The 27,674-nt window shown below is 48.1% G+C and overlaps 2 protein-coding genes across 12 annotated transcripts in view; one reads left to right on the forward strand and one right to left on the reverse strand.

Moving 5' to 3' along the window:
* Window positions 1–4,106, forward strand: part of LRIG1 (leucine rich repeats and immunoglobulin like domains 1) — a 101,585-nt gene extending 97,479 nt beyond the window's left edge. For 5 of the 8 annotated variants that reach the window (XM_036331617.1, XM_036331620.1, XM_036331619.1 and 2 more), the window contains 5 exons: window positions 659–1,078; window positions 1,927–2,052; window positions 2,495–2,641; window positions 3,126–3,416; window positions 3,500–4,106. In XM_036331617.1, the coding sequence (XP_036187510.1) occupies window positions 659–1,078; window positions 1,927–2,052; window positions 2,495–2,641; window positions 3,126–3,416; window positions 3,500–3,756 (1,241 nt within the window). In that variant the 3' untranslated portion in view covers window positions 3,757–4,106. The remainder of the gene's footprint in view (window positions 1–658; window positions 1,079–1,926; window positions 2,053–2,494; window positions 2,642–3,125; window positions 3,417–3,499) is intronic. The other 3 variants (XM_036331621.1, XM_036331623.1, XM_036331625.1) reach the window with 2 other exon arrangements.
* Window positions 4,107–5,763: 1,657 nt separating this feature from the next.
* SLC25A26 (solute carrier family 25 member 26) overlaps window positions 5,764–27,674 on the reverse strand; it is a 160,853-nt gene continuing 138,942 nt past the window's right edge. For 3 of the 4 annotated variants that reach the window (XM_036331627.1, XM_036331626.1, XM_036331629.1), the window contains 3 exons: window positions 22,736–22,800; window positions 19,242–19,315; window positions 5,764–6,161 (listed from right to left, as the gene is read on the reverse strand). In XM_036331627.1, the coding sequence (XP_036187520.1) occupies window positions 6,044–6,161; window positions 19,242–19,315; window positions 22,736–22,800 (257 nt within the window). In that variant the 3' untranslated portion in view covers window positions 5,764–6,043. Of the gene's footprint in view, window positions 6,162–19,142; window positions 19,316–22,735; window positions 22,801–27,674 lie in introns of all 4 variants that reach the window. The other variant, XR_004971449.1, reaches the window with a different exon arrangement.

Genomic DNA, 27,674 nt, shown 5'->3' on the forward strand with positions numbered 1-27,674 from the left:
GGGACAGGGAGACACCGACCATCACGGGGGAACTGGGGACTGTAGATGGAGACACGGGCCGTCACGGGAGAGCTGGGGACTGTAGATGGAGACACGGGCCGTCACGGGAGAGCTGGGGACTGTAGATGGAGACACGGGCCGTCACGGGAGAGCTGGGGACTGTAGATGGAGACACGGGCCGTCACGGGAGAGCTGGGGACTGTAGATGGAGACACGGGCCGTCACGGGAGAGCTGGGGACAGTAGATGGAAACACGGGCCGTCACGGGAGAGCTGGGACTGTAGATGGAGACACGGGCCGTCACGGGAGAGCTGGGACTGTAGATGGGGACACGGGCCATCACGGGAGAGCTGGGGACTGTAGATGGAGACACGGGCCGTCACGGGAGAGCTGGGACTGTAGATGGAGACACGGGCCGTCATGGGAGAGCTGGGACTGCAGATGGGGACACGGGCCGTCACGGGAGAGCTGGGGACAGTAGGTGGGAGCTCGTTTGCCTTGCTGCAGCCACCTCACCTGGGAAAGACTTGGCCAGTTTAGCAGGGCCCAGAAAGTTTGCCCTCTGGTGAAAGGTCTCGTGCGGCCTTTGCTAATGAGTTGGATTGTCTGTCCAGGAGCCCAAGGCCCACAGAATAACGGTCCTGTCTCTGCTTTGCAGAGACCCCATCCCTGGCGGTGCCCTTGGAAGACCGTGTGGTGTCCACAGGGGAGACGGTGGCGCTCCAGTGCAAGGCGGCTGGGAGCCCCCCGCCCCGCATCACCTGGTTCAAAGGGGACCGCCCTCTGAGCCTCACCGAGCGTCACCACTTCACCCCCGGCAACCAGCTGCTCGTTGTGCAGAACGTGGGGGCCGAGGATGCGGGCCGGTACACCTGTGAGATGTCCAATGCCCTGGGCACCGAGCGGGCGCACAGCCAGCTGAGTGTGTTGCCCAGCCCTGGCTGCAGGAAGGACGGGACGACCGTGGGCATCTTCACCATCGCTGTGGTGTGCAGCGTGGTCCTGACGTCCTTAGTCTGGGTGTGCATCATCTACCAAACCAGGCGGAAGAGGGAGGAGTACAGTGTCACCAACACAGGTGCCCTGCTGGCGGCTGGCTTCCGGGGGAGGAAAGCAGGGACAGTTGGGAAGGCTGGGCCAGGGCTTCCTGTATATGCAAACTCTAGAACAGTGGTTCTCAACCTTCCTAATGCCGCGACCCTTTAATACAGTTCCTCATGTTGTGGTGACCCCCAACCATAAAATTATTTTTGTTGCTACTTCATAACTGTAATTTTGCTACTGTTATGAATCGTAATGTAAATATCTGATATGCAGGATGTATTTTCATTGTCACAAATTGAACATAATTAAAGCATAGTGATTAATCGCAAAAACAATATGTAATTATATGTTTTCTGATGGTCTTAGGCGACCCGTGTGAAAGGGTTGTTCGACCCCCAAAGGGGTCTCGACCCACAGGTTGGCGACCATAGGTTGAGAACCGCTGCTCTAGAACCTTGGGGAACCTGGAGCCATTCTGGACAGTGAGCTTTAGTGTGCCTGGCACTGTTTTAACTCCCAGGAATGGGACGTTTAATGGGAAGACTGTCAAGTGCAGCACCGTGAGCGCTGCAGGCTCCTACCTGGGGTGGTCAGAGGCGTCCTGGACGTGTGCCTCGTTGCCGTGGCGGGCCGTTACTGCGCGACTCTGTGTCTATCAGCTCTGACTCTCTCCCATCACTGCTTTCTGTCTGTGCACTCGGATCTGATGGCCACACCTTTCACACCTGGCTGGGAAGTGCACTGGGGAGGCCTCCTGAGCAGGACTCCAGGTTCTGCACGGCTGTGACTGCTGCCATGGGGGTGGTGGGGAGGGTCCTGTGTCTGTGTCCTTGTCACCACAGAGGACTGGGACCTGGGGGTGACTGCCCTGTCTCCTTGCAGATGAGACCGTTGTGCCACCGGATGTTCCGAGCTACCTCTCTTCTCAGGGGACCCTTTCTGACCGACAGGACACTGTGCTCAGGACTGAGGGTGGCCATCAGGCCAATGGGCACGTCGAGAGCAATGGTAAAGCCACCAAGTCTGATGCAACTGTTCCCATGGCATTACATTGAGCATGTTTGACCTGGGAGGCAGGTGACTGGAGCCTGTTGGGTTTTTGGACCTCCCTGTGCAAGTTCTGCAAAGCTTAAAACCCCGCCCCTCCAGAAAGTCCTTCCATGGGGCTCAGCGTCTCTTGCTAAGAGCCCTGTCTCCTCTCAGCAGCTCTCGTGCGCGCCCACAAGCCACTCGTGGGGGACAGCGTGTGCTCGGCAAGCTTGGCCCCCAGGGCCTCCTGTGCGGCTGCGGCAGGCCTGCTACTGGGAAGGAGTCTCAGTAATGAGCCTGGGCCACCCCTCGGAGGGGCGTTCTAGAAACGCCTGTCTTCTAGCAGTGACGCCCACTCTTTTCATTAGTGTGCCCGGGAAATGCTGAGCCCAGCGCTTCCAACAGTGGAACTCTGTTGCAGGTGTCTGTCCGAGAGACGCAGGCCTCTTTCCAGAGGCCGATGCTCCCAGCATCGCGTGCAGGCCGCCCCGGCTCTGTGTTGGGTACAGCAAGGAGCCGTGGAGAGCGACAGAGAAAGCCGCTGGCACACCTGGTCCACAGAAGATGGGTGAGATGCTTTCTCAGGAGAAGTGTTTTGTTCTTCAGATCCCAATCTGGGTTGACCTCAGAGAGAGGCATTATGGGTCTAAGGCCATCCCAGGATTGGGTTTTCATATCCAAACAGGAAGTGGTGTGGGGCCTGGCTCTCTGAGTGTGAGTAGGATGTCTCTAAAATACTCCTGTGGGCACAGACTTTCCAGATATGTAAGCAACGCCAGTGAAGCGCCAGGCCCGACCTTTCAGCAGGGCCCTGTGGAGGCTCCTTGCTGATGGTCAGAAGCTCCTGATGCTGCGAGGAGCCATTCAAATAGGGTTTCTTCCTGTGATCCCAGTTGTCTGATGAAGAAATTAAATCTGAAGTAAACATGGAAGACCCCATCCTTAGCCCCAAGGGGTTGTAGTGATCTCAGCGGCCCGCCCCGGTGCAGGGGGGCAGCAGGCTCTGGGTGGAGGCCCAGGCGCTGGTGCTGAGTGTCTCCACTGTCTTGCAGAGCCCAGTGGCCCCGCTGTAAGCAGTGACAGCCACACTGATGTGGACAGTTATTCCAAGGAACACGCCTTCTGTCCTCAGCCGACGTCCAGGGACAGTACACAGCCAGGTACACTGAGCAGCCAGGAACCCCGTGGGAGTGACCGAGAACATTCTCCACGTCTGGACAGTCTCCACAGTGGGGCTGGTGATGGGTCTCCCCCCGACTGCAGGGAGTCCCTCTACCCCAGTAACCACGACAGAATGCTGCCGCCTTGGAAGAGAAAGCCCGGGGCGCCTCCAGAGGGGAAAGGTAAGCCTTCATGCCTTCCCGTCCCCAGCAGGGGGCAGCACGGAAACGCCAGGCCAGGTCTGATGGGCCCTCCTTTCTTGCAGGGGCCCCTCCATGGATGTTCGCAGGGGTGTGTGAGCCGGACTGCATAGACCCCCAGCCCTCGACAGTGACCCAGGGCAGTTCTGAGCTCACACGAGCCGTCCTGGACTCTCCCGACGCCCCCAGCGAAGGTCGGCGCTTGCTTCTGCTGAATGGACACATCCCCAAAGCAGGTGACTCCGGTCCCGAGTCCACGCCACTGACAGGACAGCTGCCCGGGAAGAGGAGCGGGCCGCTGCTGTTCGCCCCGCGGGCCTAGGCGCTGTCTGTCTCCAGGGAGGAGAGGGAGGCACTGTGAGGAAGCTTGGGTTCAAGCGTCACTCTGTACAGTTTTAACTTCCAAGGGGAGTGTCCGTAGTTTAAAGGACTTGCAGCTGAAGCACGGAATGCAAGAGGCTATTGTGTACATAAGAGTTTTCAGAGATTTCATATATATTATATATCTTTTACAAAGGATATTTTAATCTTTATTGCATGGTTAACAGAAAAAATCGTACAGTTTTGACAATATTTTTCTTACCAGGTTGCTGTTTCATTTTGGAATGTGGGGATAGTTCTGGTGCCTTAATGTATGGATGGAGTTTATAGACGCTAAAAACCACATTTCTTCTGGGGTGTGGGGGGGGGGGGGGGGGGGGGGGAGGAGGAAGCCCTCGGACTCCATCGCACACGGCAGGGCAGACCCGGATGCTTCACAGGCAGAGCTGGGTTTGCATCGGAAGTGACTTCACGTCAGTCCTGCTCAGTGGGTGCTCCTCGCAGACCTCCCTGCACCCAGACCTGTTCACGTCACGTACTCTGCACTGAGTGACTTTCCTCATGGGTTCGAGCTCTTTCTTAACGAGCAAGATGGGGGTTGTTAATCACCACAGCCTTTGGTCTGAACAATTAAGCCTTCTTCCTTCCGTGACAAAAGCGAATGTCTGTCAGGATCACTTGTCATTTGAGGCTTTCTAATAAGAGAGGTCGCTGCTGTTGGTACCTGTGGATTTTTCAATAGTGATGCTTTAGTTCTGCCAATGGAATTAGTGTTATGTTGGTGTTAGGGGAGAACGAGGATCAAGTCCTTACTTTCAGGGCGAGCGAGCTTATCTCCACGAGGATCCGGGCGCCCTGTGTGCGTCCCTCCCTTGCACAGACGAGCCCGTGCCTTGGGTTCTGGGGGATTTGCACTTGTGAGGCCTGGAGCTGATCACCTGTGAGTGCTGATGGGTATTTGAGGAAAAACTGCGTTCAAACTAACAAGGTCCTTAAAAGCTTGGAAAGCAAGGTCCTTCAGCCAGCGCGCTGAAGGCAGGTATTGACAAATGGTTACTATGTTAATGTACTGTCAGATAATCACTGTTCCAAAGGTAAGCACATTTAGAATTTTGTTCTCAACAGTTAACTGATGTTACTTCCACAACATGTGAATTTGCTGCTTCTGAGAGGCAATGTGAAAGAGGAAGTATTACTTTTATGTACAAAGTTATTTATTTATAGAAATTTTGGTACAATGTACATTGAAAAACATGTAAAATATTGAAGTGTCTAACAAGCGGCAGTGAAGTGTCTTTAATAAAGTTCACTTATAAATGTTAAGTGTGCGGCTCGGGTCATGTGTACATTAACCAGCACTGCCTCCGGCGCCTAGGCACTGAATTCCAGAAATGCCCTGACAGTGCAGTCCTTCTGCCTTTTCTTACCTTTGGGATCAGTGAATGACTTAGCAGAGCAGATCGCACACCGTAGCTCCCGGCGGCAGTACACGGTTCCAGGGACTCGTTTTCCTGGAGCTTATCAGTCAAACTCTGAAACGGGGACCTTCCCCTTCCATCACTTTGTCTCCCGTGGTGAGCTCAAAACTCCAGGCAAAGCTGACTGATTGGGAACTAAGAAATGACACTGCGAAGCCAGCCCAGCTGCCTCCTGGCCCCAGCATGCCCTCTGCTCTCCAGCCATGAGGCCGACCGGTCACTGAGCTGCTACTGCTGGCTTGCTTTCATAGATCACCTGGGCCACTGAACACCTCTGTCAAATTCAATTCTGTTTTCATGGGTTAAATCTGAGGGTCATCGAGAACAGCCGGGTTACCAGCTCATAGCCACCTGTAGTCACTCTTTCTAAACAAAGCTGTGAGCTTACAAAGAAGTCAGTCAGTCTGACAGTCTCCTGTCCTCGTCTAGCCATTCCTCCAAAAGCACACCCTCTCTGTCTTCCTTCTATCTGCTCCCAGGTCAGGAAAGAAAGGGCAGATACAGTCAAATGAAAGCTCGGAGGGGCCGGCCTCAGCATCACCAAACTTATTTATTCAGGGGTTCTGAGAAAATTGTTAAAAGTACTGCTCTCGGCATCGTTTTCTCTTAACTTCTGGCAAATACGTAGATGACATCATCCCAGTCGCCTGTAGCCTGGAAGTCATGCTCCGCATGGATCTGCAGGACTGGGCTTCAGTGCCTGCACGTTCAGAGAGCCTGGCAGCTGCGGGAGGGGGAGCTCTCACCTCCGCACTGAAGGTGTGGCTGCAGGAGGGGAGTGCTCACAGCTGCCCGCTGTGGGCGTGTGGTTCATGGGCTTTCTCTGCCAAGCTCCAACAGCATGCTATGTGTTTGGTCATAAGCACCAAGAAAGATGAAACCTCCCAAGCTGATGGCTGCCATTCGCGGGAAGACTCCTGCAAATAACCTGGGGTAAAAACAAAGGAGAGATTTTTTTCTTGTGTGTGTGTAAAGAAGGCAAAATTCCAATACCCTCAGCTTGTTCAACTCACACACCATGCTCATTAAACCCCACACAGTACTTAGAGCAGTGGTTCTCAACCTTCCTAATGCCGCGACCCTTTAATACAGTTCCTCATGTTGTGGTGACCTCCAATTTCATTATTACAAATTGAACATAATTAAAGCATAGTGATTAATCACAAAAACAATATGTAATTATATGTGTTTTCTGATGGTCTTAGGCAACCCCTGTGAAAGGGTCGTTCGACCCCCAAATTTGGGATCGCGATGCACAGGTTGAGAACTGCTGACTTAGAGTGTGTTTTTTCCTTTTAGAATAGCACTAAGTTACATTCCCAAGACGACTTGTTGATGTCTGAGCCCAGCTGTTTGTTGGTGAAAGTGGCTACATACCAAATAGCTTACTTGTGAGTGCTCACAATTAAGTCAAATAATTAGTCAAGAAATAGTAGCTCTGTCCCCACAGTAGTCCTGTTTAAACCTCCAGACGATTTTTGCCTTTAGAGATGATAGAATTGACTTTTATAAAAGAGTCGAAGGACACAATCCCCTGGAAGCCCACTTGGCCATGGGGGTTAGAGGTTTCAGACGACTCTGTTGCTCCTCCCAGTGACTCAGGCACACTGGGTCCCAAGAGACCACAAGGAAGATGCACAGCAGGAGGCCGCAGATGCCTGCCTTTGGTGAAGGAGAAGAAGGGAAGGGGCTGGGAAGGGAGTGAGTAGAAGGTCAGCCCCCAAGCACCTCAGGAGTCGTCACTGTGACAGTTGCAACTTTGGAATAATTAAGGAAATGCAAGGTAAAAACACAATGTACTAGGGATGTATATTGGGAGTAGGTGGAAGCTAACAGACATGCTCCCAGGACCAAATTGAATTACAACTAAAATACAGAAAAACCACCCTGAATAATCAACTGAGGACCAGCTGGAGAGAACCCTGATAACCGAGGATGGAAAGCAGAGACCGCACAAAGACTGGTAGGAGGGGCAGAGGTACTAAAGGGCTGGCCAGGCTCCCACAGACAGCAGCTGAAGACCCAGAGGGTTATCTCAGCTGTGGGGGGTTCCCACTGAGAACTCTGGGGTTTAATCCCCAAGCTGGGCTTCCCAGCAGAGAGCACCAGACCTGAGGAGGGTACCCACAGAACATCTGGCTGTGAAAAGCAGCAAGGTTGCAGCCTGCCAGGGAGAGATGGCAGGCAATACAAGCACCCTGCTTATATTTAGTACAGGGCCAATGCACAAAATTCCATGTGCAGCGACTCAACTTGTGCTCCAGTAGAGGGAGAGCAGAGTGGACTGGAGCTGTATAAACATAAGCCATGGTTGGGGGATCCTGGGATAGAGCTCGGAAGGCAGACACCTCAGTTTTCTGTGCTGAGTCATTCCCTTACACTGTGGAGGTTATACCTTTCTCAGGCAAACTTTTGTTATCCTGCTGTTTTTGCCTGGGGGGAAGACAGTTGACCCACCCTATTGGAAAGTCCCTTGCCCCACACTGTGGAGTTTCTGAGGCCCATTAAGATACAGAATAACAACTAGCCTCCAGGCAGAAGCAATTGCCCCACCCTGTTGGAAAACCTCTCACCCCACCTGTGGATGATTGCACAAGGATATTCAAGACTGAATTCCGTCAGTCTCCAGGCAGAGGCTGGTCTCTGGAGGCTTTGAGTCTTTGCCTGATCTAATTGGTATCAGATATTGGGTCCCCCACTGCAAACACCATCCCAGACTGCTCAGGCAGACAAAAGTCAGCAGGACCCTAAACACTTGCAGCTGACACTTGTGGAACCAGCTCCTTGGGGGAAAGAAGCACAGCTCAGAACAGGGTCAATCAAGGTGTGAGACTCAAGGCAGACCCAGGCTCTGGACTAAGGAGTCCCTGAACACTGGACAGCTGGCATGACGACATTGGGGTTGAACCTCTGGTGGCAAGTTGGAGGGGAGATCCCTCCCACAAATAGGACATTGATAATCAAGTCCCAATTACAACAAGAGAACACAATGCACACAAGAGGCATTCCTAGAGCATCCAGCTCAGCAGAACAAAGAAACCACCACTGGACCCCTCAAGATACTTTCTACATATGACCATCCCACGAAGACTTGGAGGCATAGCAATTCTATGTAACAGGTAGGAGCAAATACAAAGAGACAGCTAAAATGGGGAGACAGAAACAACCCCCAAATGAAAGAAAAGAAGGACTCTCCAGAAAAAGAACTAAATGAGATGAAGACAAGCAACCTATCAGACATAAAGTTCAAAGCAATGGTTATAAAGAACTTAAAGAACTTAGCACAGGCCTAACCGGTTTGGCTCAGTGGACAGAGTGTCAGCCTGCAGACTGAAGGGTCCCAGGTTCGATTCCGGTCAAGGGCATGTACCTTGGTTGCGGGCACATCCCCAGTAGGAGGTGTGCAGGAGACAGCTGATCGATGTTTCTCTCTCATCAATGTTTCTAACTCTATCCCTCTCCCTCTCTGTAAAAAATCAATAAAGTATATTTTTAAAAAAAGAAAAAGAACTTAGCACAAATTACAACAGCATGAAAAAGGAAATAGAGGCTATGAACAAGAACCAGACAGAAATGAAGAGTGATTTGTCTGATTTGAAGAACACACTGGAAGGGATTAAAAGTAGATTGGAGGAAGCAGAGGGCTGAGTCAGCAATTTGGAAGACAAGGTAGAAATAAATACCCAATCAGAGCAGCAAATAGGAAAAAAATATTAAAAAGCGGGAAGTCAGCTTAAGGGAACTCTGGGACAACATGAAATGTAAAAACATCCGCATTACAGGAATACCAGAAGGGGAAGAGGATGAACAAGGAACAGAGAACCTGTATAAAGAAATAATGACAGAAAACTTCCCCAACCTGATCTAGCCTGAATAGGCAGAGGGAATTCAACTGGGAGACAGTTGCAGCCGGGAAAGGCAGCGGACTCCTGGAGAAAGGGGACTGTTGGAGACTGTGGCTGAAAACTCTCCCAGAATGGTTGGCTCAGCCGCGGAGTCCGTGCCATCTTGAGTGGCTGTTTTGGAAGCGTATACATCCAGAGACCCTGCAACTGCAACCACGGCATCCAGGAATCAGCTACTGGCCCAGAAACACTGGATCTATAGCAGCGCCAATACGTGGACTCAGAGGAGCCCTGCTCCTCCTCACGGAAAGGTCAGATTTCGCCTTGATAAGGGTGCAGTTTGCCATTCAGGTTGGAGAGAGGAACGCGCGTGGGGGTAGTGTGCGCCCCACGAGGTCCGCGGCCGTTGGGGCCAGCATGATCCGCGAGTGTGGAAGGGGTCTCACAGGGCTGCCACCAGAAGGGAATGCTAAAAATAAGCCCATAGCTGGACTGGGTGCAAAAAGGCAGCCTCGGATTTTGCCAACGTACCGGCTGCTTAGTGCCAAGGGAGAGAGGATGTGCGGAAGAGACTGCGCACAGAGCTGGACAGTGGAGGATTGCAAGAGCTTGCGCACCTCCTCAGGCCCCTTTTTTTTTCTCTCTCCCGCTTAAATCTTTGCATTTGATTATTAAACCCAATACATAGGATAGCCCAATTGGGGTCATCGCAGCGACTGCAGGGAAAAGTTGTTTTTGTGGAGCATGGGAATCAGAGCTGGGAGTAACAACAAAGAAACAGCTCTGTGGCAGAAACAGCTCTCCCAAACTACTGGCTAGAGAGGACTTATAGCCTCGGAGGTCAATCCAGAAACACTGCCACCCAGAGGCTGAACCACAAACTGACTCTTCTGTAAACACAAATAAAGGCAGTCTGGGAAACAAATACAGCCTGCTTTAAAATCAGAACTGTGGTTTACAACACGGACAGTGTATCGCAGGGAACATCAACACTCACCTGACAGGACTAAGGCGTGTCAAACAGAAGAGTAGAGGAACTGAACGACCTTCACTACTGCACATTTTTATTTCTTTCACCTTTTACTTAAACTTTTTTTTCTTTTTTCATCATCTGATTGTACCTTTTTAATTACTACATTTTTATTTTTAACCAGTATTATTACTACTACCATTTTACCTTTTTTTAAAGTGCCATTATGTTTTCTCTTTATCTTATTTTGGGATTAGTGTTCTAAATTCTATTTTCACCTTTCCTTTAGCATCATTTTACTCTACCACAACTTTACCTTTACACCAAAACTCTCCTCCTCACTTTTCCCCCCTTGTTGTCCTGTTTCTCTTACCCTATTCCTGCTTTAGATTTCCCCTATTCCTTCTTTTTACCCCCTGTTAAAATTTCACCCTACTTATATATCTAATTTCCAATCCCCTCCTCTAAATCCATATACACCTCTCTCTTCTCTTTCTTCACTATACAATTTATTTTTTCCCTCTCTGTCATTTGGTTGTTGTTTACTTGATTGTTCAGTATATTGGGGGTTTTTTATGCTTGTTTGTGAGATTGTTTTGCTTTTTCTTTCTATTTTTCTGTTTGTTTGTTTTTGTTTTTTGTTTTTTTTTCCCGGTTATTTTTTTTTCTTCTCCTGTTTTCCCTCGCCTCACTTGATATCAATTGTTGTTTGTAGTTTGCATTCTGTTACTGGAATTTGTTGGGATTAGTAGTGGCTGTTCTATTGGAGTTTTCTCCACATATAAATAGTTTCTTCCCCTCTTCTATTTCATTCTCTTTCTTTACTCTCTTCTTTTTTCTTTTTTCCTTTTCCCAATTTCATTTTTGCACTCCTTTTTTTCTTTTTTTTTCTCTTTTTTTTTCTCTTCTTTCTTCCTTACTCCCTAATTCTCTTTGATCTGGTGGTCACCTTTATTTGGGGTTATTAGTATCATGAATACATTTGTGTTCAGTGCCTTGTGCTTTGTGCTTTGTTGTGTTGTATTTTGTGCCTTTAAATCAACGCAGCAGAGAGTGAACTACATAACCAAATACCTGGAAAAGAGAGATCATGGGGAGACAAAGAAACAGCCTGCATATGAAAGAAAAACAGGCATCACCAGAAAAGGAAGTAAATGAAATGGAGGCAATGGAGGCAAGCAACCTGTCAGAGAAAGAATTCAGAGAAATGGTCATAAGGTGGATGAAAAAAATGGAAGACAAATTCAACAATATGTGTAAGAATCAAGAGGAAATGAAGAACCAAGAAGAAATGAAAAATGACATTACTGCTATAAAGAACTGAATAGAAAGCATCAACGGTAGACTAGAGGAAGTAGAGGACTGCATCAGTGAGCTAGAAGACAAGGTAGGAAAAAATACCCAAGCAGAGCAGCTTCTAGGAAAAAAAATTAAAAAGCAGGAGGAGAGCCTACGAGAACTTTGGGACAACACGAAATGAAACAACTTCCGCAAAATAGGGGTGCCAGAAGGAGAGGAAACTGAGTAAGGAATAGAAAACCTGTTTGAAAAAATAATGACAGAGAACTTCCCTGATATAGGGAAGAAAAAACTCACACAAATCCAAGAAGCTCACAGAGTTCCAAACAAAATGAACCCCAAAAGACTGACGCCAAGGCACATTATAATTAAATTGACAAACACTAACGACAAAGTAAGAATCTTAAAAGCGGCCAGAGAGACAAAAAGTTACCTACAAAGGATCCCCCATCAGGCTAGTGACTGATTTCTCAATAGAAACGCATCAGGCAAGAAGGGAATGGAATGAAACATACAAAGTCATGCAAAGAAAGGGTCTGAATCCAAGAATACTGTACCCAGCAAGGCTATCAATCAAAATTGAGGGTGAAATCAGGAGCTTCACAGACAAAAAAGGACTACGGGAATTTATTACCACCAAACCAGCAATGCAAGAAATGCTAAAGGGTCTGCTGTAAAAAGAAATAATAAGAAATGAAGAAGGAAAACATGGGTAAAGAATAAAAATGGCAACAAACAAGTATTCATCAATAATGTAAATGGATTAAATGCCCCAATCAAAAGACACAGGGTAACTGAGTGGATAAGAAAACATGACCCATATATCTGCTGTCTACAGGAAACCCACCTCAAAAAAAAAGACACACACAAACTGATGGTGAAGGGATGGAAAAAGGTCTTTCAGGCAAATGGAAATGAAAAAAAATCTGGGGTACCAATACTTATATCTGACAAATTAGACCTCAAAGTGAAGGACATAAAAAGAGATAAGGAAGGCCACTTCATAATACTAAAGGGAGCAATCCAACAAGAAGAAATAACTCTGGTAAACATATACGCACCCAATATAGGAGCACCCAAATACATAAGAAAACTTCTGGAGGGGATCAAGGGAGAGACTGACAGCAATACAATCATAGCAGGGGACTTTAACACCCCACTATCACCATTGGACAAATCCTCTAAACAAAAAATCAGCAAAGAAACATCAATCCTAAATGACTCACTAGGTCAGATGGAATTAATTGACATCTTCAGAACATTTCATCCCTAAGCCACAGAATATACATTCTTCTCAAGTGCACATGGGTCATTTTCAAAGATAGACCATATATTGGGTCACAGGCAAAGTCTCTTCAAATTCAAGAAGATAGAAACCATATCAAGCATCTTCTCAGATCACAATGGCATAAAACTGGAAATCAACTACAATAAAAACAATCCAAAAAAATCAAACATATGGAGACTAAACAGCATGCTATTAAACAATGAATGGGTTACCAGAGAGATAAAAGAAGAAATAAAAAACATCATGGCAACAAATGACAATGAAAACACAACAATCCAAAACCTATGGGATACAGCGAAAGCAGTCTTGAGAGGGAAGTTCACAGTTCTACAAGCCTACTGCAAAAAACAAGAAACAATGATAATAAATTACTTAACCCTACAACTCAAAGAGTTAGAAAGAGCAACAAGAAAAGCCCAGTGTAAGCAGAAGGAAAGAAATAATAAAGATCAGAGCGGAGATAAACGACATAGAGACCAAAAAAACAATACAAAAGATCAACAAAACCAAGAGCTGGTTCTTTGAAAGGATAAACAAGATTGATACACCTCTAGCCAGGCTCACCAAGAAACAAAGAGGACCCAAGTAAACAAAATCAGAAATGAAAGAGGAGAAATAACAACAGACCCCACAGAAATACAAAGGATTGTTGGAAAATACTATGAACAACTCTACTCCAACAAACTAGACAACCTGGAGGAAATGGACATATTCCTAGAAAAATACAACCTTCCAAAACTCAATCAGGAAGATTCTGAAAATCTCAATAGGCCAATAACTATGGAAGAAATTGAAGCAGTCATCAAAAAGCTTCCAGCAAACAAAAGCCCGAGGCCAGACGGCTTCACAGGGGAGTTTTACCAAACATTCAAGGAAGAACTAAAATCTATCCTCCTCAGACTATTCCAAAAAATCCAAGAGGAAGGAACACTTCCAAGCTCATTCTATGAAGCCAGAAATACCCTAATACCAAAACCAGACAAAGACAATACAAAGAAAGAGAATTATAGGCCAATATCCCTCATGAACATGGATGCCAAAATCCTCAACAAAATCCCAGCAAATCAGATCCAGCAGCACATCAGAAAGATCATACACCATGACCAAGTAGGATTTATCCCAGGGATGCAAGGATGGTACAATATCTGCAAATCAATAAACGTGATACATCACATAAACAAATTGAGAGATAAAAACCACATAGTTATATCAATTGATGCAGAAAAAGCATTTGACAAAATCCAACACCCTTTCTTGATAAAAACTCTCAGCAAGGTGGGAATAAAAGGATCAGACCTCAACATAATAAAAGCTATATATGACAAACTCACAGCCAACATCATACTCAATGGGCAAAAACTAAAACCATTTCCTCTAAAAACAGGAACAAGACAGGGATGCCCCCTCTCACCACTCCTGTTCAACATAGTACTGGAAGTACTAGCCCTTGCGATCAGACAAGAAGAAGAAATAAAAGGCATCCAAATTGGAAAAGAAAAAGTAAAACTGTCCTTATTTGTTGATGACATGATACTATACATAGAGAACCCTAAAGACTCCATCAAAAAATTATTAGACTTAATAAATGAATTTGGCAATGTAGCAGGATACAAAATTAATGCCAATAAATCTAAGGCATTTCTTTACACCAATAGTGAACTTACAGAAAGTGAGACTAAAAAAGCAATCCCATTTACCATCGCACCAAAAAAAATTAAGATACCTAGGAATAAATTTAACTAAGGAGGTAAAAGACTTATATTGCAAAAAAACTGCAGGACACTGAAAAAAGAGATAGAGGAAGAAATAAACAGATGGAAGAACATTCCGTGTTCATGGATTGGTAGAATCAACATCATCAAAATGTCCATACTATCCAAAGCAACCTATAGATTCAATGCAATCCCCATTAAATTACCAACGGTATATTTCACAGATCTAGAACGAACACTCCAAAAATTCATCTGGAATAAAAAAAGACCTCAAATAGCTGCAGCAATCCTGAGAAAGAAGAACAAAGTAGGTAGGATCTCAATACCAGATATCAAGCTGTATTACAATGCCACTGTTCTTAAAACAGCTTAGTACTGGCACAAGAACAGACATATAGATCAATGGAATAGAATAGAGAACCAGAAATCAACCCAAACCACTATGCCCAATTAATATTCAACAAAGGAGGCAAGAGCATACAATGGAGTCAAGACAATCTCTTCAAAAGCTGGTGTTGGGAAAATTGGACAGATACATGCAAAAAGATGAAACTAGACCACCAACTCACACCATACACAAAAATAAACTCAAAATGGATTAAAGACTTAAACGTAAGACAGGAAACCATAAAAATACTAAAGGAATCCACAGGCAGCAAGATCGCAAACATATGCCGAAGGAATTTCTTCTCTGATACTACTCCTAGGGCAATGGAAACTAAAGAGAAAATAAATGGGACTACATCAAAATAAAAAGCTTCTGCACAGCAAAGGAAACCATCAACAAAACAACAAGAAGGCCCACTGCATGGGAGAACATATTTGCCAATGTTATCTCCAATAAGGCTTTAATCTCCAACATTTACAGGGAACTCATGCAACTTAACAATAGGAAGATACACAATCCAATAAAAAAATGGGCAATGGACCTAGATAGACACTTTTCGAAAGAGGACATACAGAAGGCCGAAAGACATATGAAAACCTGCTCAAAGTCACTAAGTATACGAGAGATGCAAATCAAAACAACAATGCGGTATCATCTCACCTGCCAGAATGGCTATCATCAACAAACAACAAGTGTTGGAGAGGATGTGGAGAAAAAGGAACCCTTCTGCACTGCTGGTGGGAATGCAGACTCATGCAGCCACTGTGGAAAACAGTATGGAGTTTCCTCAAAAAACTAAAAATGGAACTCCCATTTGATCCAGTGATCCCACTTCTAGGAATATATCCCAAGAAACCAGAAACTCTAATCAGAAAGGATATATGCACCCCTATGTTCATAGCAGCACAATTCACCATAGCTAAGATCTGGAAACAGCCTAAGTGCCCATCAGCAGATGAGTGGATTAAAAAACTGTGGTACATATACACAATGGAATACTATGCTGCGGTAAAAAAGAAGGAACTCTTGCCATTTGCAACAGCATGGATGGACCTGGAGAGCATTATGCTAAGAAAAATAATCCAGTTGGAGAAAGATAAATACCACGTGATCTCACTCATTGTGGAATATACAGAACTACATAGACTGATGAACAGGGACAGACCCAAAGACAGAGAAACAGCGATCAGACTATCAATCCCCAGAGGGAAAGTAGGGGAGGGTGCAGGTAAGGGGAAGAGATCAACCAAAGGACTTGTATGCGTGCATATAAGCCAAACCAATAAACATGGACAACAGGGGGATGAGAACATGAGTGGGGGGGCGGGGGGGGGGGGCGGTTGGGGGTTAATGGGGGGATGAGGACACATTTGTAATACCTTAACCAATAAAGAAATTAAAAAACAACAACAACAAAAACTTCCCCAGCCTGATGAAGGAAAATGTCACACAAGTTCAGGAGGCACAGAGGCCCAATCAAGATGAACCCCAAGACACACACACCTACACACATCATAATTAAAATGGCAAATGTTGAGGACAAAGAATCTTAAAGGCAGCAAGAGAGAAAGAAAACTACATAAAAAGGAGTCCCCATTAGAATGTCAACTGGCTTCTCAAGAGAAACACTTCAGGCCAGAAGGGCTTGGCACGAAGTACTCAGCGTAATGAAGAGAAAAGCCTAAATCCAAGATTCCTGGATCCAGCGAGGCTATCATGTAAAATTGAAGGTGAAATAAAAAGCACTCCCTGCTTATATTTCTGGAATAACTGAACTTTTTTAACCAAGAGTATTACTTTTGTAAGCAGAAAAACAAAATTACAAAATCAGCAGAAGTAAATTACTAGTGAAAAGATCAGGTCTAGGGAAGAAAATGGACATTGGCCAGGTTATGCCAACAGCGGTTTCTCTTTCCAGAGATGGGGAAGCCACCATGGAAAGCGAGGCGGTGGCCCCCCACAAAACAGCAGAAGGAGCCCTCCTGCCTGGCCACAGCTGCCTGGCTGCTTCCTGTGTGCACTGTGTTGCGGGAGAGCAACTTGCCTCCCCTTGTATGCAGAAAGTGGACTTTAGGGTAGTGTGAGCAGGTCCTTATTTTATTTTCATTTATTTATTTTGTTAATCCTCACCAAAGGATTTTTTCCATTGATTTTTAGAGAGTAGAAGAAAGGGGGAGAGCCACAGAGAGAGACATCTATGTGAGAGAGACACATCGAATGATTATCTCCCACATGCGCCCTGACCAGGACCAGGGATCAAACCTGCAACCCAGGTACATGCCCTTGACTGGAATTGAATCCAGGTCCTTCAGTTCTCGGGTCCATGCGCTATCCACTAAGCAAAACTGGCTAGGGCAATGGGTCCTTATTTTAATGATCTAAGTTAGGACTTAAATCATTAATTAAAATACTACAGATAAAATTAGACCTCTTTTTCTTACCTAGAAATAACCATGAAAATTCTATAGGAGACCAAAATACACTTGTATGAAAAAGGTTGTTATCTCAGCATCATGCAAATTGTTTTTACATGAGGTGGTAGGTGAGGACAGAAACTCATAAATTACCACTTTGAGGCCACTGTGTCCCTCTGGCCGGAGCAGAGTCCCTCCCTGCCCTGCCTGCAGACACAGGTTTGAGGCCACTGTGTCCCTCTGACCCGATCAGAGCCACCTGCCTTCAGAGGCACAGGTGGGGCTGGAAGGCTGTGGCCACGAGGTCTCCCCTGCTCCATTGTACCCGACTCCCCTCTAAAGCCAGTGTCTGGGCTCAGCTTTTGCTGCTCGTGAGCTCAGCAGCTCCTGGCCAGAGGCAAATGGAAGCAGTTCATGATTTCTTCAGATGACATTCGAATCATTTAACGTAATTACTGCCTTAGAGTAATTTGTACAGTGAGTGCCCCAAATAGATTCGGAGGCAAAGACTTGAACAGGCAGGGCTGTTTGAGTGAGCCATCGAAGGAGATAGCAGACTGACGATGCTCAGCAGGGAGCCGGCGGGCAGACACTACAGGGCCCAGAAGAAGCAGGTGATGGACAGAGGGAAGGCAGGAAGGCGCTGCAGGCTGAGCAGCTCCCAGCACATCCCACTGCTGGGCCAGATGAGCATGCGGTGCGGCACCTTCATTTTGGAAAAAGTACATGTGAGCCAGGACTTGGAATGAACCAACACAAGAGACCGAAGTGTCACCCTTCCCGCTTCCTGAGGTCAGCACCACACCAGCTCGACACCAAGTCCACAGAGCTCAGGGCAAGAGGACAGGTTTGACCACGACTGCACAGAATCCGATAGGAACTATATTGAAATGAATGAGTGGAATTCGGCAGCTTGACTTGATCTAACACTGGTGCCTGCCACGCCCCTGTGGCCCACGACCACCTGGGCCAGTGACAATCTTACCTGCTACTAACCAAGCTGCTTCAGACCTCACTTTCTCACACCATTTGTTCAGTGTGGAACTGGTGTCCACGTCAGCCTCAGCGCCAAGCAACCAGGCCCTAATTCCATCCCAGGGTGGTGGCCGTCGGTGGCTCAGCACGGCGTGGGGCCACCACTCTGCCCTCAACCCCCCCCCCCCCCAAGGGTTCCTTTCTGCTAAGCCCAGTTCTTGTCCGGAAGTCCTTGCGTCCTCAGAGCTGCCACTCCACACCCACCCATCCCCGCCTGCTTGCCAGACTCCCAGCTGGGAATTCTGAGCCGAGGACGGGCCATTCTGCTGCAAATGTCTTACCTGGGGCCTGACCAGCAGGCAAATGGTCCCCAAACTATCGACTGGCTGAAACACACTCCTGCCAAGTACTCGTGAAACCGCAACCCAATCGACAACACAGCCCCACCACCTGCTGCATCCGTCCACACCAGCCGGCCTGTCACCGGGCTCGGTCCCGACCCTGCTCCAGACGTGGCTGCTGCTTTGCTCTCAGGAAAATTCCTGGTGATGATTCCAGAGAAATGGCCATTCTGTGTCTGTGCAGACCCCAGCGCTTTGTAACCTTGGGTGGTAACAGCAATGCTGAAACAGCACTTTGGAGAGAGAGCTGCTAAGGCTGTGATGCTAAAGGTCTGGAGTGCTCAGCTGATAGCAGCCCGCTGTGTCTCCAACGAGGGGTCAGCACGGCGGGATGTTGAAGGTAACTTGTTGCTAGGAGCAGTTAAAGTGCCCAGACCACAAAGGCTCCCTCTGGGTGCTATGCTCTCCCCCTGGGGTCCCTGCATCACATAGCAGGGTGCCTGTCTCCCCAGGGTACCCAGCGCGGGCAGGGCACACGTGGCCCGCATCTCAAGTCGGGGTGGAAAGGGCTGGGCCTCACCTGGCTGGGACACCGCATCCCTGGATTGAGCAACATTGTCTGACACAAGCAAAAGCAAATGCCATGTTTTGTCCAATATAAATAAAGAGACCCTGACCAGGGCATAGGCAGACGACGGGAAAGGTGTGTGTCCGACATCAGGCTTCAGGGGCACCAGCTGGTGGAGAGGAAGCGGCTGTGCACCCCTTGTGCTTACCCTGGCAGCCCCTGGGTGCGCCAGACCCCGTGCAGGGCAGAGAGGACATTCCCGCCAGCCGTGCTGGACCTGGCCTGCATGGAAGCACAGAGAGGAAGCAGTTAGCCTGTGAAATTCCCCAGCTGACGGGTGCCCTCAGAGGCAGGCAGCCTGCTACCCTCATCTAGGGCGGTTCCAAACTGAGGGAGGGCTCGGGGGAGTCAGGACCCCTGGGTCTCGCTACACCAGAAGGGCTCACATTAAGCCTACGGGCAGCGCTGGTGGTCCAGCTGCTCTGCTGACATCTCAGGGCCACATGAGGGGCAGAGCAAACCAGGCAGTTCCTGTGCCACCCGAGCAGGTAGGTCTCTGAGAGCCACGTCCGGTCTCTGAGAAGAATGGTCTGCTTGGGAAACGTACCTGAGTAGCTAACGGACACACTTACTACAGAGCGCCACGTCCAGTGTGAAACCTGGTACGTACCTGAGTCGCTAACGGACACACTTACTACAGAGCGCCACGTCCAGTGTGAAACCTGGTACGTACCCGAGTAGCTAACAGAAACACTTACTACAGAGCGCCACGTCCAGTGTGAAACCTGGTACATACCTGAGTAGCTAACAGACACACTTAATACAGAGCGCCACGTCCAGTGTGAAACCTGGTACGTACCTGAGTAGCTAACAGACACACTTACTACAGAGCGCCACGTCCAGTGTGAAACCTGGTACGTACCTGAGTAGCTAACAGAAACACTACAGAGCGCCACGTCCAGTGTGAAACCTGGTACGTACCTGAGTCGCTAACAGACACATTTACTACAGAGTGCCACGTCCAGTGTGAAACCTGGTACGTACCTGAGTCGCTAACGGACACACTTACTACAGAGCGCCACGTCCAGTGTGAAACCTGGTACGTACCTGAGTAGCTAACAGACACGTTTACTACAGAGCGCCACGTCCAGTGTGAAACCTGGTACGTACCTGAGTAGCTAACAGACACACTTAATACAGAGCGCCACGTCCAGTGTGAAACCTGGTACGTACCTGAGTAGCTAACAGACACGTTTACTACAGAGCGCCACGTCCAGTGTGAAACCTGGTACGTACCTGAGTAGCTAACAGAAACACTACAGAGCGCCACGTCCAGTGTGAAACCTGGTACGTACCTGAGTCGCTAACAGACACGTTTACTACAGAGTGCCACGTCCAGTGTGAAACCTGGTATGTACCTGAGTAGCTAACAGACACACTTACTACAGAGCGCCACGTCCAGTGTGAAACCTGGTACGTACCCGAGTAGCTAACAGACACGTTTACTACAGAGCGTCACGTCCAGTGTGAAACCTGGTACGTACCTGAGCAGCTAACAGACACACTTACTACAGTGTGAAACCTGGTACATACCTGAGTAGCTAACAGAAACACTACAGAGCGCCACGTCCAGTGTGAAACCTGGTACATACCTGAGTCGCTAACAGACACACTTACTACAGAGCGCCACGTCCAGTGTGAAACCTGGTACGTACCTGAGTAGCTAACAGACACACTACAGAGCGCCACGTCCAGTGTGAAACCTGGTACATACCTGAGTCGCTAACAGACACACTTACTACAGAGCGCCACGTCCAGTGTGAAACCTGGTACGTACCTGAGTAGCTAACAGAAACACTACAGAGCGCCACGTCCAGTGTGAAACCTGGTACGTACCTGAGTAGCTAACAGAAACACTACAGAGCGCCACGTCCAGTGTGAAACCTGGTACATACCTGAGTCGCTAACAGACACACTTACTACAGAGCGCCACGTCCAGTGTGAAACCTGGTACGTACCCGAGTAGCTAACAGACACGTTTACTACAGAGCGCCACGTCCAGTGTGAAACCTGGTACGTACCTGAGCAGCTAACAGACACACTACAGAGCGCCACGTCCAGTGTGAAACCTGGTACATACCTGAGTCGCTAACAGACACACTTACTACAGAGCGCCACGTCCAGTGTGAAACCTGGTACGTACCTGAGTAGCTAACAGAAACACTACAGAGCGCCACGTCCAGTGTGAAACCTGGTACATACCTGAGTCGCTAACAGACACACTACAGAGCGCCACGTCCAGTGTGAAACCTGGTACATACCTGAGTCGCTAACAGACACACTTACTACAGAGCGCCACGTCCAGTGTGAAACCTGGTACGTACCTGAGTAGCTAACAGAAACACTACAGAGCGCCACGTCCAGTGTGAAACCTGGTACGTACCTGAGTAGCTAACAGAAACACTACAGAGCGCCACGTCCAGTGTGAAACCTGGTACATACCTGAGTAGCTAACAGACACACTACAGAGCGCCACGTCCAGTGTGAAACCTGGTACGTACCTGAGTCGCTAACAGACACACTTACTACAGAGCGACACGTCCAGTGTGAAACCTGGTACGTACCTGAGTAGCTAACAGAAACACTACAGAGCGCCACGTCCAGTGTGAAACCTGGTACATACCTGAGTCGCTAACAGACACACTTACTACAGAGCGCCACGTCCAGTGTGAAACCTGGTACGTACCTGAGTAGCTAACAGAAACACTACAGAGCGCCACGTCCAGTGTGAAACCTGGTACGTACCTGAGTAGCTAACAGAAACACTACAGAGCGCCACGTCCAGTGTGAAACCTGGTACGTACCTGAGTAGCTAACAGAAACACTACAGAGCGCCACGTCCAGTGTGAAACCTGGTACGTACCTGAGTAGCTAACAGAAACACTACAGAGCGCCACGTCCAGTGTGAAACCTGGTACATACCTGAGTCGCTAACAGACACACTTACTACAGAGCGCCACGTCCAGTGTGAAACCTGGTACGTACCTGAGTAGCTAACAGAAACACTACAGAGCGCCACGTCCAGTGTGAAACCTGGTACGTACCTGAGTAGCTAACAGACACACTTACTACAGAACGTCACGTCCAGTGTGAAACCTAGCTGGTGCTCTTAGGTTGGTCCTGTCGGCCCACATGCTAGAATTCTGCTCTTATTCATTTTTCCACAAGGGAATGACTATTTTTTATTGTTTTGGTCCAGATATGTTATATGTATGGCATCCCCCGAAGTCTGTAGCTTTTTTAAAAACCCATTTTTCTTTTTCCTGAAAAAATTTTAACAGTTCTGACAACAGTCCTAATTTGCCCAGTGAAGGCCGAGCCTTGGCCGCGTGCCGCCGCTCACCTGCCGACGGCACGAGCAGGTGCACGCGCTGGGGCTCAGAGGAGACCTGAGTGCGCTCACAGCAGAGGCCCGCCAGCCCTGCCTGCTTACGGGACGTAGTTGGAAATGACCGGAAAGGTGGAATGCTGTGGGCACTGGCCGTGTGACAACGATGGACACTGTTTTGCCGGAGGCTCCCCAGGCAGCACAGCTGCTGGGACAGGGCAGTGTTCCACTTCGGTCACTCTGTGTCCACACGAGCCCTAGCGCCAGCAGGTAGGAGCGGCGGTTGTGCCTTCATTACCTATTTTACCACTTACCTTCGCCAACATGATTCTTGTCTTTGCCACATCCAGGGGCGTGGTGACCACAGCTGCAAATCCACCTGTGCATATAAAACCCGAGCACAGGCTGTTTACTACATGGTAGTATGTAACTTTTATTTTACAATTCCCCATAACTCTGCCCAAATCACTCCTTTATCACTACGTCCACTTGATTGGTTCAAGAACGGGATGCACACATGAAAACATGTACCCACACACCACTGCTTCTGTGGTGAACCCACACTGCATGGCAAGGTGACCAGGTCTTGCTTTCCCTGCTCAGGCCCACGAGGCCCCACCACAGCCTTGCTCTTCTGCAGAGCAGGAAACAGCCCCGTGTTCACATGGTTGCGTCTGCGGCAGACACCTGCTCGCAGTGAGAGCAGCCGCTCCCAGGGACCCAAGGCCAGGCCTCCTGCGGCCACTGTTCTTTATCTGACTCCAAAACGCTTCCATCGCTTCTGCTCTGAGGCCAGGTGGGCAAACACCGTATATCACGGTGGGGATTTCTGGTATAAACTGGCTGGATGCTTCGAGGTAAAAACGTTTAGAGAGTAAAGCTTTCCGTACGTCCAGGCTCCTGGTGGCGGGCGATGGGGGCACAATGTTGCTAAGCCCACTCTGCATCTGGGCAGAGCCAGTGCTGCCCTAACAGCTTCTACCTCGTGGCTCCTTCCGACCTCCTCTCCATGCCACCTGGGACTGCCCCCCGGGGGTTGTCTAAAATCCGCACATTTTAAATGGGGTCTAATCTTTGGACAGTTAAAAAAAAAAACCACAACAGAACCCACAGTATACGGTGCCAATATTCTAATTAATGATACAAAGATATCAGATAAACCCCAGGAGGCCCTAAGGAGGTAGAATAAATTCAAAGGGCTTGCACAGACTCAGCACCCATGAACTCGAGTGAAGTGGGCCGTTTTGTGAGAGGCTGCACAGAGCACATGTGGAGGATGCTCCAGAAATAGCACCTCTCCCTCCAGCTCTGTGGCATGCGGGCAAGAAGGTCATTTGATCTCTGCCAAATATCTTTCTAAATAAGTTGCTGAAGAGCAATCATTACATGAACCTCCTCCATCTGGTAACTTTGAGATGACAACTTTTTAAAGACGTACCCACTTATGCTTCTATATTCCACTTTTGGTTACCCACAAATGACACACATTTAGGGCTAAGGAGGAACAATAACGTGAATATGAGTCTCCTTTTTTAAGCCACTTTTGTATGAGCATGTGAAACATTTTTCTACAGATTCAAAAGTTGCCTGATACTGCAAGTCCTGGCTAAATTTCAAGTATTTTAAAATTTTGTGGACCCAGTCCTGAAATCCTATAATTTTAATTTTTTAAACCACATATTTTACACTAAAAGAGTATATATACTTTAATTATAGAAAAGGGTCCAGGAAGGCTTCACATCCATTTAAAAAAAAATCCTAAGGAATGACCCTGAACCCCTACCCCTGTCTTGTTTCCCTGCATTGGCTGCAGGGCCAGAAAGAGCCAGGCTCTGTTCTCCGGGCTCCCCGCTGTCCGCCCCCTCCCCCCCTCCGGCTGACCAGCCATGGGAAAGAGCCCTGCGGGCCGATGGGCATCTGCCTGCCCCAGGCACAGGAGGGAAGTGGAAGCACGGCGAGCGTAAGTCACTGGGTTTTCCGCCTCGCAGAGCTGAGGCGCGGGCTTTTCTGTCTGACTCCAGATCTCAGCTCTGGCCACTGGGACTTCCAGTGGCGCCGTTTTTCATCTGGGACATGCAGACAGCAAGGTGAGTCCACGCACGTGTCTAGAGTGGTGCCTGGCGCACATTGGTGCTCAACGTAATGAGCTCTTGTCTGGGTGGGCAGAGGTTCTTCACATCTCCAGCCAGCACACACAGTAAGGCCTCAAAATGCTTCCTGGGTGCTCTGGACAAGTGTCTGTAGTTTTCACAAACTGAAGGTTTCAACGTGTTCTCTGAAAAGGAGGTACGGGGGAGCTCCAAGCTGCCATTTGTGCCGGCTCTGTGCCTGGAACGCGGCCTGGCTAGACGCTGCCGTGGAGGGTTTGATCGTGCGGACAGCTGGCCCAGGGACTACAGATAATGGGGAGTGGGGCCTCACAGCCATGTGTGTCTTAGCTCTTTCACTAAAGACTTTGATATTGGACATTAAAATTTATCCACTTAAATTTTAAAACTCTGAAGAGCATACACCATTTTTCTTGTTTGAAAATGTTCACAAACTGTCCTCAACCAAGACGACTTCAAGGTTGTGAGTTGCCTGCGGTGAAAAGTGTCTGCCTTCTAATAAAGTTGGATACTGCACGTTAAACGGGTTTTGGCCATTAGCAAAGTTCCTGTTCCTTTACTGGGGATGCCTGCCTGTTTCATCAAAGTAATATGAAGAGATGTTAAGGCGAAAGCACATATGCTTAAATAGGTCTTAATTTTACTACCACAAGGAAAGCTATTTTATGAAAGTTGCTAATCAATCAATTTGAATATCTTCAAATATCAAAGATTCCCCAAGTCACAGGCCTCGCCATGTTTTTATGAGGCGGCAGGAAGGGTGTGTGAAGGTCGCGTACTAGTGTAACTGTCATACAGGAGGGGCGGGGGACCGGCACTTTAGCTAAAACGTCCTGCTCTCCACAGGTGAAGTGCTGGTAATAACTGAGGGACACGCTAGCACGTTGGCCAGGACAGCTGTCTGCTATGGCAGCCGTGGCTGCCTCATGCTCAGACCCCAGGGAACCGTGTTCTCTGGGCCGCTCTGCACCGGGCTCTTTGCAAGGTCAGAACTGCTTCCAGGGGCAGATGCAGGGACCAGATGTCGTGCCTGTGACACTGAGCTCTCCAGACCAAGGGGCCAGGTCCCAGGGCAGGTCTGGAGCTGCCCCTCGAGCAGCAGCTGCTAGCGTGGTCCCAGCTGGCCCCTCCCTCCAAACAGGCCCAGGGCAGGACTAGGGCTTCACCATCCAATGTGTTTGTTTTAAAGATTGTGCTGGGCCTTCCATTTACCCAGATAACCCTTCACCCTATTCTAGAATTTCAAGCCATGGGAAGGCCTGACGGTTTGTCCATATCTACATCTCTGTCACTCTCCTTAGAGAATGTAAATCGGTATTAGTTATAAGAAACTGATCAGAGAGCACTGAATAGCAATTACCACTCTAACAGCAAATGTCATCATTACGTACGCTGAATTATGATTTTATGTTTGGATGTTAACTTGAAGTGCGAAAGTTGCAAAGTCCTTTTTCTTCCTAGTTTAACCCCAAAGGACTTGCTGAGCATGACAAGTCATCAACACCTCCACTCTCAGGGGCCACTTCTGGATATGTGTGCCAAGCAGCGCATGGCACAGAGCGCCAGGGAGGCCCAGGCAGGCCAGGCACACAGGAACGAGAAACCTGGCTTCTGATTTGAGGGCCAGCTTGCCCGCTGCTTTATGGCCACGGACGGCTGCCGAGTCCGACAGTGCGCCGGCCAGCCTGTGCGATCTCGGACAGCGGCCCGGATGGCGGGCTGGGAGGCAGTGCTGCAGCAACTCTCACAGAAGGTCAGCTTCCCCGTCGGGAGTGTTCCCTAATGGCGGCCATCTTTCAGAAAGGTCTAAAGTAGTAACTAAGTCCTCAGGGTCAACACTGTGCCAAGGAAACTTTCAGAACAAAAGGGGTATAAACAAGAAATGGATTTTCTCTTTGCTAAACATATGTGGGTCTCCTGACAATGGATTTTTGCAGACTTTGGATAAACTCCTTCACTTATCAGAACCTCAGCTAAAGAAGTTAAGATGATTGTATCAGAGGAGATGATTGTATACAGTAACTTTAATACTATTCTTTCAACGCAATTGATATTACTGTGATAGTTTTCATTTCCTGGATGCTGGTTGCTCTTATTGAAATGGTAACAGTTCCCGAGGTCTGTTCAGTTTCATCAATTACAAAGTACTAACACATGCTAGAGTACTGGAATCCCTTAGGGAGGGAGGGCTGCTTCTACGTCACAAGTAAGAGAACTAGTGCCCAGGACGGCCCCAAAGCCTCATTCCTTAGTCAGAGGCAGAACGGAGACTTGACAACTTTGTAAGTCCAACCAGTTGGCGGGCAGGGCTGTGTGGTTCTGAGCAAAGCCCTTCCAGCTCAGGTGGTGGCTTCTCTGCTGTCACTGGACACGTGGGAACCACCTTCTTCCAAAGGCCTCGCCTCCGGGATCCAAGATCAGTGGGCATTCCCCCTTAGTGCCTATTATAGAACATTATTCCGAAAAAGGAATGGTAACGAATGCCAACTTCCTTAATAGAAACAATGCATTGTAAGCAAATATCTGAACCAGTTACTTAAGGAATGGGGCCAGAGAATATACTAGTATACTTCCTATTTCGACATACGGAAGGGTTTATGGTATTGCTAACTAGAAAGTGGCCTTTCCTTATCCAGGCAACCACATTCCCATAGTGCTCCCTGTGTCCCCAGGCCCAGAGGGAGTCAACAAAAATGCACGCTGCCACCCAGGGAGGGGAATGACACCTGCCTGCCCTCCAGAAAGCCAGTCTAGACCATCGACCCACTGAGCATAGCTGATGACTGTGTCACGTGGAAACAAATCCCCTTCATCTCAGTGTGAGCTGGCTTCAGGTCTACAGGCAACATTCTTATTTTTGATTATCAATTCTACAAGTCAAGTGGGCCCAATCATTAATAAAGAATCCTATAGAATGTATGTTCCCTGTTTTCCTAATCACTACAACAAAAAACCCAATCCAACAACCATTAAACAAATTGAAAAAATAATTCTTTTCTAATAAAGTTGACATCTAAACTTCATATCTATCAACGTACTACTGGCTTCACATCTACACTAGCAATTCACAGCTTTCTGGCAAACCTCCACTTCAATTTATATCAACTACAATTCTAATTCTCTCTTAGAATGTTAAAGCTGTCAC

The sequence above is a fragment of the Myotis myotis genome, unplaced genomic scaffold (assembly GCF_014108235.1).
Source record: "Myotis myotis isolate mMyoMyo1 unplaced genomic scaffold, mMyoMyo1.p scaffold_m19_p_13, whole genome shotgun sequence".
Classification (NCBI taxonomy): domain Eukaryota; kingdom Metazoa; phylum Chordata; class Mammalia; order Chiroptera; family Vespertilionidae; genus Myotis; species Myotis myotis.